This window comes from Drosophila navojoa, chromosome 3 (genome assembly GCF_054131105.1).
Source record: "Drosophila navojoa isolate 15081-1374.11 chromosome 3, UAZ_NAV_1.0, whole genome shotgun sequence".
Classification (NCBI taxonomy): Eukaryota; Metazoa; Arthropoda; class Insecta; order Diptera; family Drosophilidae; genus Drosophila; species Drosophila navojoa.
The window spans coordinates 24995204-25008778 of record NC_142891.1 but is presented as its reverse complement, the minus strand read 5'-3'; the positions used below and the strand labels follow the sequence as shown (position 1 = coordinate 25008778).

General features: G+C 35.7%; 2 protein-coding genes across 4 annotated transcripts in view; one reads left to right on the top strand and one right to left on the bottom strand.

Moving 5' to 3' along the window:
• The window catches only part of numb (NUMB endocytic adaptor protein), a 187242-nt gene that overhangs the window by 48723 nt on the left and 124944 nt on the right, over positions 1-13575 (bottom strand). The gene's annotated exons all lie outside the window — the stretch shown is intronic.
• Positions 8890-13575, top strand: part of osp (myosin phosphatase Rho interacting protein outspread) — a 95692-nt gene continuing 91006 nt past the window's right edge. For all 3 annotated transcript variants that reach the window (XM_030385312.2, XM_030385314.2, XM_030385310.2), the window contains exon 1: positions 8890-10027. In XM_030385312.2, the coding sequence (XP_030241172.1) occupies positions 9809-10027 (219 nt within the window). In that variant the 5' untranslated portion in view covers positions 8890-9808. The remainder of the gene's footprint in view (positions 10028-13575) is intronic.

Genomic DNA, 13575 nt, shown 5'->3' with positions numbered 1-13575 from the left:
TAAACACTTTTTTCTCATCAATCGACCGTTGATAACTTGGTTCCGGGCTTAAATGCCAATTCAGTTTCGCCCAGAGCCAAACATGCAGCTCTTAAAAAAATGGCAAGCTAATAATTATTATGCTATCATAGACTATAATTTAGCCAAGTCGTCACACCGGACAGTGAGTCGAATAAAATTCACGGGTTATAATTATTGGACTGTCTTCCCGCTTAGATCCGGTCCTTATTCCGCATTAATCTCAAATTTATAGTTGATTCTTGTGCTTCAATTTTTGCCTAGGAATATTATAATTGTTAATTTAGGAATATTAAAATGATTACATTATTAATTTATTTTTGAATACAAATTATTTCTAATTACATTTTATATGAACGACTTTCAAGTTGATTAATATCGAAACTATCTTTTATTTTCTTAAATACAAATCCTTAAATATTAGTTTGAATATTATTATTCATTTATTTTTGGATATTCTGTTTATAACAATTTTATAAAGTACTATAAACAATGAAAACAAAATTTTGTAAATCAAAGAAATAAATAAGAACGAAAACAAAATTTTTTAAATAACTTTAAACAAAAATTGAATATAAAAATAATAATAAAAAAATATATATATGCAAAAGTAATGTATCGAAGGCGCATTACAGGGTATCATTGAGTGAGCACTTGTTCAGAACTCACACGCTTTTGGCTTTGCATGTTGGTCGGCTGCATTTCGATTTGAAATTGCTCCAACGATTTATAATTAATTTTTTCGCTTTTGCCAGCAGGTGCACAAATTGGAGCTGCTCCACAGCAACCCACATACGGGCGGCATTCGACATTCGAGTGCATAGCACTAGATACTTTATAATGGTGACTGTCCACACACACACACACACACACACACATATACACACACACATGCTGGAAACTGGGCATGTGGTCCAGGTGCGACTACTCGACGACTGGGCGGCAATTGCGTGTCGCTGTCTGTGTCTCAATCTTCGTCTGCGTCTTCGTCTCGCTATTCAATTTGAAATGCCCCGCATTGAACAGAAAAATCATTAAAAATGCGCCAATGAAAAATAAATCCCTGTTCATTTGACTGTCACGTCAAATAAATCATAAGACACGCCAAATGCCCAAAAACTGAAGAAACCGAACTGAAACTGAAGGAAAAAATACTTTTTTCACATAAATGAGAATATTGCAGTTGGGCGTTATCCACTGCTGAATACTCATTGACGACCCAGATGCTGGCAGAATCCTTTTCCGGTTTGCCACGCCCATCAATAGATTATGCCAAAAGTAATTATAGCAGTAGAAGTTGCAGTCGGAAAGATATTTTCCACGTTCCAATGGCCGTATATATATGTCTATCATATCTTATTGAATTTAGAATCTCATCCTGTGTATACATTCCAAATTTCAACTCATTAACAGTTTAATTAACATAATTTCTAAAACTCCGGTAGAGGCCTTCTCCGATTCTCTGATATTTTCTTTGAGGAATGAATACACCAATATATATCCCAAACTTCCAATGTCCAACTTCAGCCCTACAAAAATATAGAGGGCAAGGCGGACATTGCACAAAGTCAATATACTAATATCACTTCAGTGAACGAGTATACCAAGTAGTAACAGAACGCATTTTGGCTATTTCATATGGATCACCTCGTATTGGATAAATTTGGGAAGGGTCCTTCCACTTAAATGCCAGCTCACAAAACCAATATACTCGTTTCACTTAAGGAAATGAGTATACCAAAGAGTAGCTGACTAGGAAACCAGCACGCGGATTCGCATTTGCGTGCTGTCTGCGTGCGGCTCATGAGTTTTTCCAGCGCTTGATGAAGAGTTAACGGTAAATTATGCTGTTGTCGCCTTGGCCGAAAAGTAAGTCTCCCTCTCTCCCCCTACCCCCCACCATCTCCCTCTCTCTCTCTCTCTTTTCCGATTCGCTGCACTTTCCCAAAGCGAATCGAACAACCGGTCATGTCAATTGGCCAGCAGATAAGCTCCAGTCCCCACTCCCCAGTCCCCCGATTTGACTGGGACACCGCCACGTATACGCAATGTTAAGTAGCCAAAAGTTGCTTAAGTTGCCAAAGTGGCTGCCAGCGAACGTCACATGTCAGGCGCCGTCATTTATTGTTGTTGTTTCTGTTTTTTTTTTTTTTTTCTTTTTTTTTAATATCTACACATTTTCTTTTTGGCCAACATTTTGTGCAACATTTTCCAATTTCAATTTTCCATTTTCTATTTTCAATTTTCGTTTTTCGTTTTTCATGTTAATGAAACGCTATTTCCTAACTGAACGCTGTTTGTTATTATTCACGCGCTTGGAGTCCATTATCAAAGCGGCACTTGATAGAAGTTGGCATTCAGCTAGTCGACTAGCGGATGCTCTAACCACTTTGCCCAAGGCACAAACTGATTAATATCGATATATATCGAGTGTTTTGTTCGATTACCTCAACTCTCAGGTAAACAAGCTGATGTTCCCTTAGATGCAGCTTCATATATGAATATGGACATTATACCTCTTTCTATAGTCGGAACACATCTAGCATGAGCTTGTTCTTATAACCTAAAACTCATTATATTAGGATATGTGGTATTCCTGGTGCAAAACAGAAAAATATATTGTAATTTACTATAATTCTAATTAGAAATATTACTTTTAGTTTTTCATACAGAAATTTTGTAAACTATTGGGTGAAAAAATATTCCGATATATTCAATCTAGCTTAAATGTTCAAGCTAAAAAGTTTTCCAAGTGGAGCTACACTTATACCCAATATAATATATTATATATAATATATTATATAAAGTCGATAAGGCTTTTAATTGCAGAACAAAAGCATAGCAATTTAGTTCTTAGATCTTGTACGATGCTCAATGCCAAAAAGTGATCAACTCATTGCCGCAGCAACTCTTTATAGTCGGAGATAATATTTTAGGTAGGGTATCCAGTAGTCGTTGAGGTCGTTTGTCAGTGATCATAGTAGAGGGAAACAAAGTAGCATTCGTGGCCGTTGCCGCTGACGTTGTGCACACACTTGGCAAACATTTTCACTTTCACAAAGGTCTATGGACGACTCCCCGATTTCCTCGAGCTGCTCCCCTCTCTCTCTCCCTCTCTCTAGCTCTCTGTCTCACTGTGCAATTCGCTGCTCTCTGCAGCGCGCGAATCGACGGCAAATTGGTACCAGCCATAGACTGTCAGCCGTCGATTTGCGGCGTTTTTCACGAGTTTTTTTTTTTTTTTTTTTTGTTCGAGTCTTATGGGAAATTGTTCGCAGGTGGCTGCCGTCCGACAGGCAAATGGTCAGAGATCGGTCGCTTGCTTGGCTGGTTTGCTGGCTTACATGGCTCACCATGCCCGCTCAGCCCATGGCTGGCTAGGCTTACGCCCATGTCTGGGTTTTTTCGTTTTTTTGGCAGTGCTTCCTCATTGTGTGGAAGCGTTGCCGCCAATGGGTTTTTGATGAGTGAGTTTTGGAACTGATTTCTTAATTGACTACCGCATGAAAAGGAAACCGAGTGCTGGACATTTGAATTATGGAAGATCATATCGGTCAATGTGTGGGCTGCGAACGAATCGTACGAGTTTGCAGAGATCGAAGTCAATTGATACATACGCATCTTCAATTGAAGAGACGCCTCTTTGAGCCAAAGCCTTCTCTCACAGTGACTGCCATTAGTTAGTGCCTTTGACTCTTGCACTAAACTGCTAAATTTAAAAGAAATTCTCATTTGCGATCAGTGGGAGCTGAGATATCAAAGATATCATGTTCGGACTTTCAAGAGTGCCTATTTTGAAATACCAGTGGTTAAAGCAGTTTAATAGAATGCTCACTTAATAAATAAATTATTTGGGTAGAGTTTCAAGTGGAATTTGAAAACTAGATTTACACTTGGGTTCTCCAAGTAGAAAATCATAGATGAATCGAATTCGACTCCCAGGATAGCACATACATAATATATATATTATTGTCTGAGTCGAAAATCACTCACACTCACTCGCATACAATACAACTATTAATAAAATATTATAGTGACTGATACATGAGAAAAATTAGTCACAGTCAATTTTATAATTTAAATTTAAAATAATTATATGATAAAATCTATTGAAAATATGAGCGAAAATAAATCGATTTCTTCAACGAAGTTCAATTTTAATATTTTTATTCTATATACATAAAAAAATTAATAAATAAATTCTAATACTTTGAAATATTTTCTTTATTTTTAAGTCATTTAAGATATAAAATAAGTCACATTGAATGATTTTCATTTACCCTATTATTAGCCTACTGCAGAGCTGCCATCTCAAGTATTTAGTTCCTGGAACGCCTTTCCATACGTCAGAAAAATGAAAAATTTATATTTTCATATGAGATATAATTCCAAAAATCCCTTCAAATATTTAAAAATATTTATTTGTTTTTAAGATGCCGCATTTATATTAAATAGCTCACATTGAACGACTCACAGTTACCTTATTATTTAATTTAGAGAGAGATAGCGCGAAAAAAACCAAATGGAGAAATAAATATAGAGAGAGTGCAGTAGAGAGAGAGAGAGAGAGAACAAGACAGAGCAAAAGAAAGAGAGACAGTGTGAGAGACGGTCAATTGAGAAATAGAGAGAGAAAGTACAATAGAGGGAAAAATACAGAGCGAGAGAGCGAGAAAGCGTAAATGGAGAAATTGGGAATGAGACTGCAATAGAAGGAGGGCAAATGGAGAAATAGAAAGAGAGTGTATTAGAGAGAAAGAGAGAGGGACAGAGAGTGTAAGAAAGAGAGAGAGAGACAGAGAATAATGTAAACCTTTTATTTTTCTATATTTAACCATCCATAGTTTCTCTGCCTGTCATATAATAAAAGCACAAATCGAGCATGCACCGTGGCTATTTAATTTCTACAGGGTATTCGCATTTGTATACCGCCCCTTTGACATCATAATTCATTTCATGTAGCTTACGGCTGTCCGGCTGCCGTTTAATAAACACGAGACGCAATTCGAACATAAATCTTCTCCTTTCCAGCATATTTGAAAAGTTCTCAATGCCTGCGAGCTGCTTCTAAGCAAAGGCCAAGAAATGCCGACGCTTTCAGCCATTTCCGCGACTAGACAAATATTTTGATTAGATTCTCTCCATCTCTCTTTCTCGCACACTCTGTCGCGGCATTAAAATTAAAAATAAATTAATCAAGCGAACACAAAACGTGACAAAAGACGAAAATATCAAAAACGCCAGCAGAGGGAGGCGTTGCCACGCCCAATCCACATGAAATTGTATTTCAAAGTAGAGAAGTCAATGCACCTTTTAAAAAAACTGTAAAAGGACAATTGGAAAAACAGCTTTAAAAAAATTGTGAAATATTTTTCATTTTTTTTTTTTCAAATTTTATTTTTTAAGTTTTTTTTCTACTTTTATAAATTAGCATAGAAAAGTGAAAGTGTGATTCGGTTCGGTGTTTGGCGGCGGTCGCTGTCTGCAGCTGCGATCAATTTAATATGTAGCAACAACAACAACAACAACACTAACTGCGACAACAAGTTTGAATGTGGCATGCGGCATGTGGCATGTGCAGCATTTTGAGCCTCGCCCGTTTTAGTTTTCCAGCTTTGAGAAATTCGCGCAGTCGCAAAAGGGCGCAAAAGCTGAAATTGAAAATTGCGGAAAACAAATGAAAATTTAAATGAAGTCGAAAGTCAATGAAGGCTTGCATGAAATTCATAATATTCAAATGAAGGTTTGCATAAAAATATTGAAATGCAAGCCAATTAACTATTAACAACCCTATTAAAATATAGTAAGAAAATAAAATTGAGTTTTGTTCATTTTCAGGACTAGAGTCTCCACATTTCGCATACTTTATAAAATTCTGATTTTTGTTTTATTTTGCTTACCGGATATCCGTAAGGATAAGCCCACATAAAAGCCTTCCTACAAGAGTATTCAAGTGAAATATGAATACATATACATATATCATTTAAAAAAAACCTTATTCAACAAAAAAATTTCCATAATAAAGTTCCAATTGCTGACCCAGCGCAGTCGCTGCGTCAACTGCGCAGTTAGCAGAGCGCATGATGATTATGTTATGATTATGATTATGTGTGTGTGTGTTCGGGCATTAGTATGTGTACGTGTTGTTTTATCCTTATAAGGAAAATTCGTAGAAGATTTTAAGATTTAAATATAAATATATATTTTTATTTTTTAAGTATAGGTATATCAAAACCTTATCAAGTCGAAGGGCCCAGTTGCCGTTGCTAAACTCCTAAGTTAATATTAATTTTAGATTAGTTCTTATTTGTAATAAATAAGTAGAAAATCAAATCCATCAAATTGAAAAATTATTCATGTAAGAAATATATCAAACCCTAAACCTTAAGTATACAAAATCCTAGCGTACACCTACTGTATATAACTTCTCGAACAAATGATGTTTTTTTTCCATATATAAACTTACAAATGGTCAGACCTAACTTTCGTTCACCTAATTCGTAATGTGTTTTTTTTTTTCTTTTCCGTTTTTTAGATTCTTCCGCATTCTCGGCAAAACAATTAAAACTCCCTCAGCGCAAGTGTATAAAAATATCTGGGGAATTGGGATTTACATTGTCTCCAATTTTTGTTGTTGGTTTTTATTTTCTGTTTTGTGTGCGGCTGAGACGCGCGTGACTCGATTGACATTTGAATGCGAATGCTAAATGGGAAAAAACAAAACCGATCGTCAGCCAACATTTACAACAATAACAACAACAACAACAACAGTAATAGAAAATTCAATATGTTGTAATGCATTTCGCCGGTATTTTCACAGTTATTCAAGCAAAACTTTGGATCAAACATCTTGAATAGGTAAATATGTATTTAACATATTGAAGTATTACCTATGGAGTCATGTTTTGCAATACTGAAAAATGAGATAATTATAATCTCATATTATGAGTTATTAGAAAAGAAATATAAATAAATATGTATAATATTTCAAATGATACTCAGTAGTTAAAAAATGATATTTCTATAATAAACTATTTTTTAATAATTTTGCTTAACTTCTCTGGGATAGAAAACTCTATTTCCAAAATTTTTCGAAGCTGTCTATTGTATCTCAATTTCGAATCGATTCTTTTACTCCTTGAACTCTCCACAATATTTAAAGAAATTTTATTAAGTTAAACATTGTTCAATAGAATATAGATACATATATGATAATCATATATTTATATAACACGAATATTTAATGATGATTTCTGATTCCGTGAAGAAGAAAACTATCTAAATAAACACTTTTCCACGGAATTAAACTTTTAGTTATAAATAACAATGTTTTTGTATGCAATCATTATAAAATTCTTTATTTTGATAGAATGGAAGATCTCTATGAGATTTTATCATAGGTATATACTACCTGAACTGAATGAGAGCGATAGCTCCACAGAGAAGAAGGTTAATTCGAGATTAAAATTTATATATATTAAAGATGGAAATCACATAAATTTATAGATAAAATATATTCAGATAAAAAAAAAGTTAGTTCCAGAATCAAGATCAATCTTTGATAGATCTGACATATAATGTTAATTGTATGTAACACAACATATTCTCAGTTTCTCTGGCTACTGTTGGGTCTTCTATGCCCTTGGGCAGTGTACTCAAGTCGACTTTCCGGGTGCGCCAACATCCTAAGGCGTCAGTCAAAATATTTGATCGAGTGTTTCGCTGCCCTTGCGAGACGCAAGCTGTGTGACGCCTTCCCTTGGCCCATCTCTCCTCTCCTCTACCTATAAACTCATCTCCTTACCCCGCCCCTAATCGAGCGCAATTAATCAACTGTTTTTTTTTTTTCAGCTTTCTTTGTTATTGTTTGCGGCTTGAAGATGCGTAAAAGGGTTCGTCTCGCTCTTTGTCTCCGTCTCTCGCACTCTCGCCCTCTCTCTTTCTCTTCTTCACTTCCTCTCTTGCCATCTCGTTCCTTCTAATTCTCTCTGCTGCCGCCGTTGCCGCTGCTGCTGCTGCTGTGGCGGCGCACTTGAAAATTTGTTGTCTGAGGCTCTTAATGAAGCGTACAGTAAATGGTTATGTTAATTATATGTTGTAGTTGTTGCGGTCGTTGTAAACAAATCGTTTTGGGATACTTTTCCCGGCACTGATTTTCCACAACATTTTCGATTTGATACAAATGATAGGCAAAGGTCAAAAGACGCATTAGTTCAAGTTAAGAACAGATTTTCATATATACGGGCATTGATTAAAGGCAATTAAAGTTATTATTAACAAATGTAAATGTATTAGTAAAGCAAGCTCTTATACATTGAATTTTCTCAATTCAATCGGTTCGATTTCAGCGGAATTTAGCTGTTTAATAGCTAAACTCACTCTCAACAACAACAGTTTCGCTGTCAAACCAAGTTTGAAGCACTCGAAACAGCTGATTGAATCGATCGGCCGCCAGCTCGTTGCTGAGCGAACTCGTATAAGAGAGCGCTGTTGTGATGCCAGAGCGTTGCGTTTGCTTACGCAGAAGCAAGAGGCACGCACATATGCACAGGTTGTATAAGTGCATGCGTCTCATACTAAACGTCTCAGTATGCTCAATGAGAGTAACGGCATCTTTCAAGACATACGGAATATGTAAGCTATTATTGTTGTGGCTTTGTTATATTAGAAGTCCATAGCTGTATGTGGAGAGAGAGCCCCAACGCCGTCCTCCAACGTTGCGTTACCTACCACACACTTGCGACTATGTTTTTTACACAGCATTAGCGCTCTCTCGGCTTTGTCGTCATTTGCGTGCTCTCTCCCTCTCTGTGTGTTGGTCTCTCTGTCGTGTTTGTTTTTGGCGCTCGACTGGTTGCGGCTCGACTTGTTGGGGCAGCCGTGTCAGTGTCGTGTATGCATTCGAACCGATTCGTTGTGCCGAGAGCAGCATTTACAAAGTGCGCGTCAGCGTCTAGCAACATTTTCAGCCCGTGTGTATTTTGTTGGTGTCCGATGAAGAAGAAGCCAAGTGCAAAGCAAAATTGAATAATATTTTAGTGTGTGCGCGCGTGTGTGTGAGAGTGTGTGCGTGTGTGTGTGTGCGGTGTGTACGTGTGTGTTGTTATTCGCATTCGTATTTATTTTGCTTGCTATGCCAAAAAATATAAGGTTTGATATCAAAATCTAAAGGGCAGAGCTAACGTGCATAACAGTTGGCGAAGGAAATATCGTGAATTGTAACGGGAACGGTTGGCTGATTCAGCTGAATGTTCTGCTATTTTTAGAGCAATTAGGAAAGAAAAACAACAACAGCAACAGCAGCAGCAACAGTAACGTTAAAGCCGAGCCGGCTGCTGCGCCGCATCGTCTGTTGAACAAGAAGAACAACAACGACAACGAAAATAACAACACAAACAGCAACAACTGCGTAGCTGTTCGGTCGCATTTGCATAAATATGTAAAGGTGTCCCGTTCTCTGCCCCGCCCCCTGCTACGTTACTCACCCTGCGGCCAACGTTATCAAGTGTCGAAAAATAAATAAAAGTAAAAGAGTAACAAAAAAAAAAAAAAAGTAAATTGTGCAAAATTGTTAAAATTTGGCTCAGCACTTTGCATTGGCGTGCGCGTACGTGCGTGTGAGCGAGAGAGTCCAAACAGTGTTTGTGTGTGTGTGAACGCAATGGCGCTCAGCCCTGAGCTTCAATTTGGCTGCTGAGCAGAGCAGAGCAGAGCAGAGAGCAGAGCTCAAAGCTTGTCGACAGATTCTAAGTTGAAAACCGTGAAGCAGCAGCTGAGCGAATATCCCAAAATGTCAACAACAACGATAACAGCAACAGCAACAACAACAGCCGCCGCAGCGGCAGCAAATGCGGCGTCGACTTCGGCTGCGCCGCCCCCGCCAAATGTGAGCGGCGGACGCATCGCCGACTGTCGTAAATTCTCACCAAATATATTCAACAAGAGCAAATGCAGCCATTGTTTTCGTCAGCGAGAGGAGCACAGCGCCGCCGCCTTGGAATGCAATAGGGTGAGTGATCGCATCAGTTCGATGTGTGTGTGTGCGAGTGTGTAAAAACATATAAATACATACATAGTATATGTATGCGTATGCGAACGGGGGGAAGAAGCGTTCAACTAGTTTTGCAGATTAATATATAAATTTGGGACTCCCACTTGCCCTCTCTCTCTGCCTCTCTTGTATTGTGTAAATTTATTGTTAGATGCAGTTTGTATATCTTGTGGGATGTTTTTTATAGACTTGTAGCATGGTCCATAATGGTTTTCCTATGTAGCTTAGATGGGATGCTGCTGCGATCCAATCTGTTTATGCATGTACTCCAATTCTTTTAATCTTCTCAGATATTTATGTGTGTAGGTAAATATTCGTTGATGGTTTTTGAAAGTGTTCCATATGAATCCTATAGCATATGGAATTCAAATTTTATCTGTTATCACTACCCAATATAATATTCCATATAAATCAATAGATGTATAAGTCGACATAGAGTAAGTTCCGCTATTACATCTACTGCAAATGATTATACGATATTTTTCATTTCTTTTTTAAAGAATATTTCATATGAATAATTTAGGTATATAAACTCATATTAATCTATTTTTAATTTGATTTCCCATCACAATCTATTGCAATTGATATATTTATAGACTCAGTACGACCGATCGATCCATTTTCATTTGAAAAGTTTTTCCAATTCGTCGACTTTCACAAAAGAGTTTCAGATTTTCTTGGGCATTATTTATTTCATGTCATAAAATTTTTTTTATGCTATTAGCGACGAACCTCTTAACTTTATTAAATACAAATTCCAACATTAAATAAAAAAAGATAATAATAATAACGAATCGCAGTATAAAATACGGATTTAGCTTCGTTTTGGGGTTTTGTCGTTAACGTGAAACGATTTTCACTTTTTTCCAGGGCCCGACCCGAGGCGAACCCTCGCCCAAAAATCACTGTTTGGCATTGTCGACTTTATGTTTTCTATGCTTTGATTGGTTTTTGTTATTTTAATTAGTTTTCAGTGGCACATTCCGAATGACCATTTATTCTAAGAAACGAAACGAGATGAGATGAGAAAGGGAGAGTTTTTTCTTTCATTTTTGTTTTTGTCTCTTTTCATTTCTTTTGTACTACCGCTCACCTTTCCGTAGGTCGTCTTCTAAGCATTGAGCCATAAAAAGTTGAAGCTGAAGCGATTTCAATTTCAGAATTTCTCTGCTGCCCATTGTAAGCAAGTGAACAAGTAATAGAGTATAAAATAAACTCTATTCGTAAATAGAGAAATGTCTAGAAAGCAACATGACAGAGCTCAGCTCTATTCAAAAATGACGAGATGTTTATATATGAAATAGGCATATAAAATAAATGCAGATCTCATAACTCAAAAAGATCTAACTTAAATATATACATCGATTGATACATAATTTGGACTTTGGGTCTGCCACACCTTATGTAATGTAAATATATTTGCACAAAAAATATACGGAATTTCTAGAATATTTTACATACACTTGCAAAATATTATTGTACATTGTACTTCCATTTTCACACTGTCATGATATATTTTTCAAACGAATTTACGTATATAATAGGTATATACATATATGATGACTGGTCATCTATCTTATCGTAGGGTTGATAAGAAAATTCCAACTTTAATATTGTCACATGAATGTTTTAAATTCAAAATCAATTCAATCTATTTTTGAGAAGCTTTCAGATAAAGTTTTCGCAAAGTTGTCAAAAAGCATATGTGCATAAAGATAAAAATATATAATACAAATATTTTATACAAACATTTAATAAAATACATATAGTTTAAATACTATAAATACTGAAATACAAATAAATAAATTAAGTATGCCAAAGTGGAATGCATAAAAGTAATATCCTATCATCCTATAATAAGTGATATACTTATAACAAGGTGGTAAAACTCATAACATATATTTTTTTTGCATTTCCCAAATTATGAAAAAAAAAATTAAATAAACATAGATGTATATACATATATATGTATATACATGTAATCTAAACCCAAATCAACAAATACAAACTTCTGCTTAGAGCATAACAGTAATGCAATTTCGTACACATATATAGTATTACGATAATCTGTTGTTGTTAGAAATATATCAGATTTCCACATACTAGTCCAAAGCGTTCTCGATCAATAGTGATCTGTTTATGGAAAAGTAAATATCGAAAATCCATCTACCGGTTTAATATTTATAAACGCATATTTAAACAGTTGGTGCTAAACAAGTTCCGTTTGTTGACTCAAATGAGTTTCTATTGAAATGGGCTGTGGATCAGCTTACCCCACACGCATGTAAATAAATTTCTGCTTGTGAAGGAGAGGGGACGGTGGGGAGCAGCTGCGTGGCTCCGTGTCTGTAAACAGATGATATTCGGTAATTTTGAAAAGAGCTGTGTTTCAGGGCCTCGGGGTCTACGACTTCCTCAATAACAGGCCAGAGAGACTCTGGTGGTGCTGTGCTAATTTCTGGGGGTCATTCGACCAATTCTGTTCGAGTCGAAGTCGAAGTCGGAATCGGAGATGGAGATGGAGATGGGGGAGATGCAGACGGAGTTGGCGATTGAGTCGATGTACTACTCTCTCACGTCAAGTGTTCTACTCATGGACACGTTTAAAGCGTTTGGCTAACAGCTTTTTTGTCGGCGGCAAAATTGATTTCTACACTTAGCCCACAAAAAGCATTTCGTTTCGCCTCGAGGCATTTTGGTTTTTTTTTCTTTTAACATTTTGTTTATTATTATTATTTTATAAACTGTAGTTCACATCAATTAAAATTATGCCATTTGCCACGAGAGACAAGCGAAACGGCATAGATTTATACAGCTTCAACGTTTTCGACACACAGAATTAATCGCGCTCAGAGCCCCAAGAAGAAGAAGTGACAACAAATTTTCGGTCAATGAAATCTGTTAAGAAAAACTTTTTCCCATTGCCCCGGCCACAATGAACAACCTCACAGAATCGTTGAAAAACGAAAGATGCAACGGAAAATAATTCGGGTCAAATGCTAAAAATAAATTTAGCTCAAACACACAAATTACAGAATATTAAATGAAATAACTTGACATGGCGCAGAGGTAGAATAAAAATGAAATAAAAAATATGTAAATTAAAATTGAGAATGAGAATGCATTTTTTAAGAATTTTATGAGATCATAAAAGTATATTTCTAATATTTATCAAATTCTAAGAAAGTCAAATTAATTAGGGTATTTTACAAAGAAATATATTTCGTAATTTCGGATTATTTTTCAAAGTAAAAAAAAACATAAAAAAAGATTCAAAGTAAAATAAATAAAAATAAGTTTACTATGTAAAATAAAATTTCTGAATACATTTTAATATATAAATTAAAAAAAAAAAAAAAAAAAGAATATTAAATGCATTGTCAAAAATAGTAATTAAATAATAAAACTAATGCTAAAAATTTGCTTTAAAAAAAAGGGTCTTTAAGTTTAGTATTTAATAAAACAAAAATTGAAGAAAAAAATAACAAAATTATTAAAATACAAAA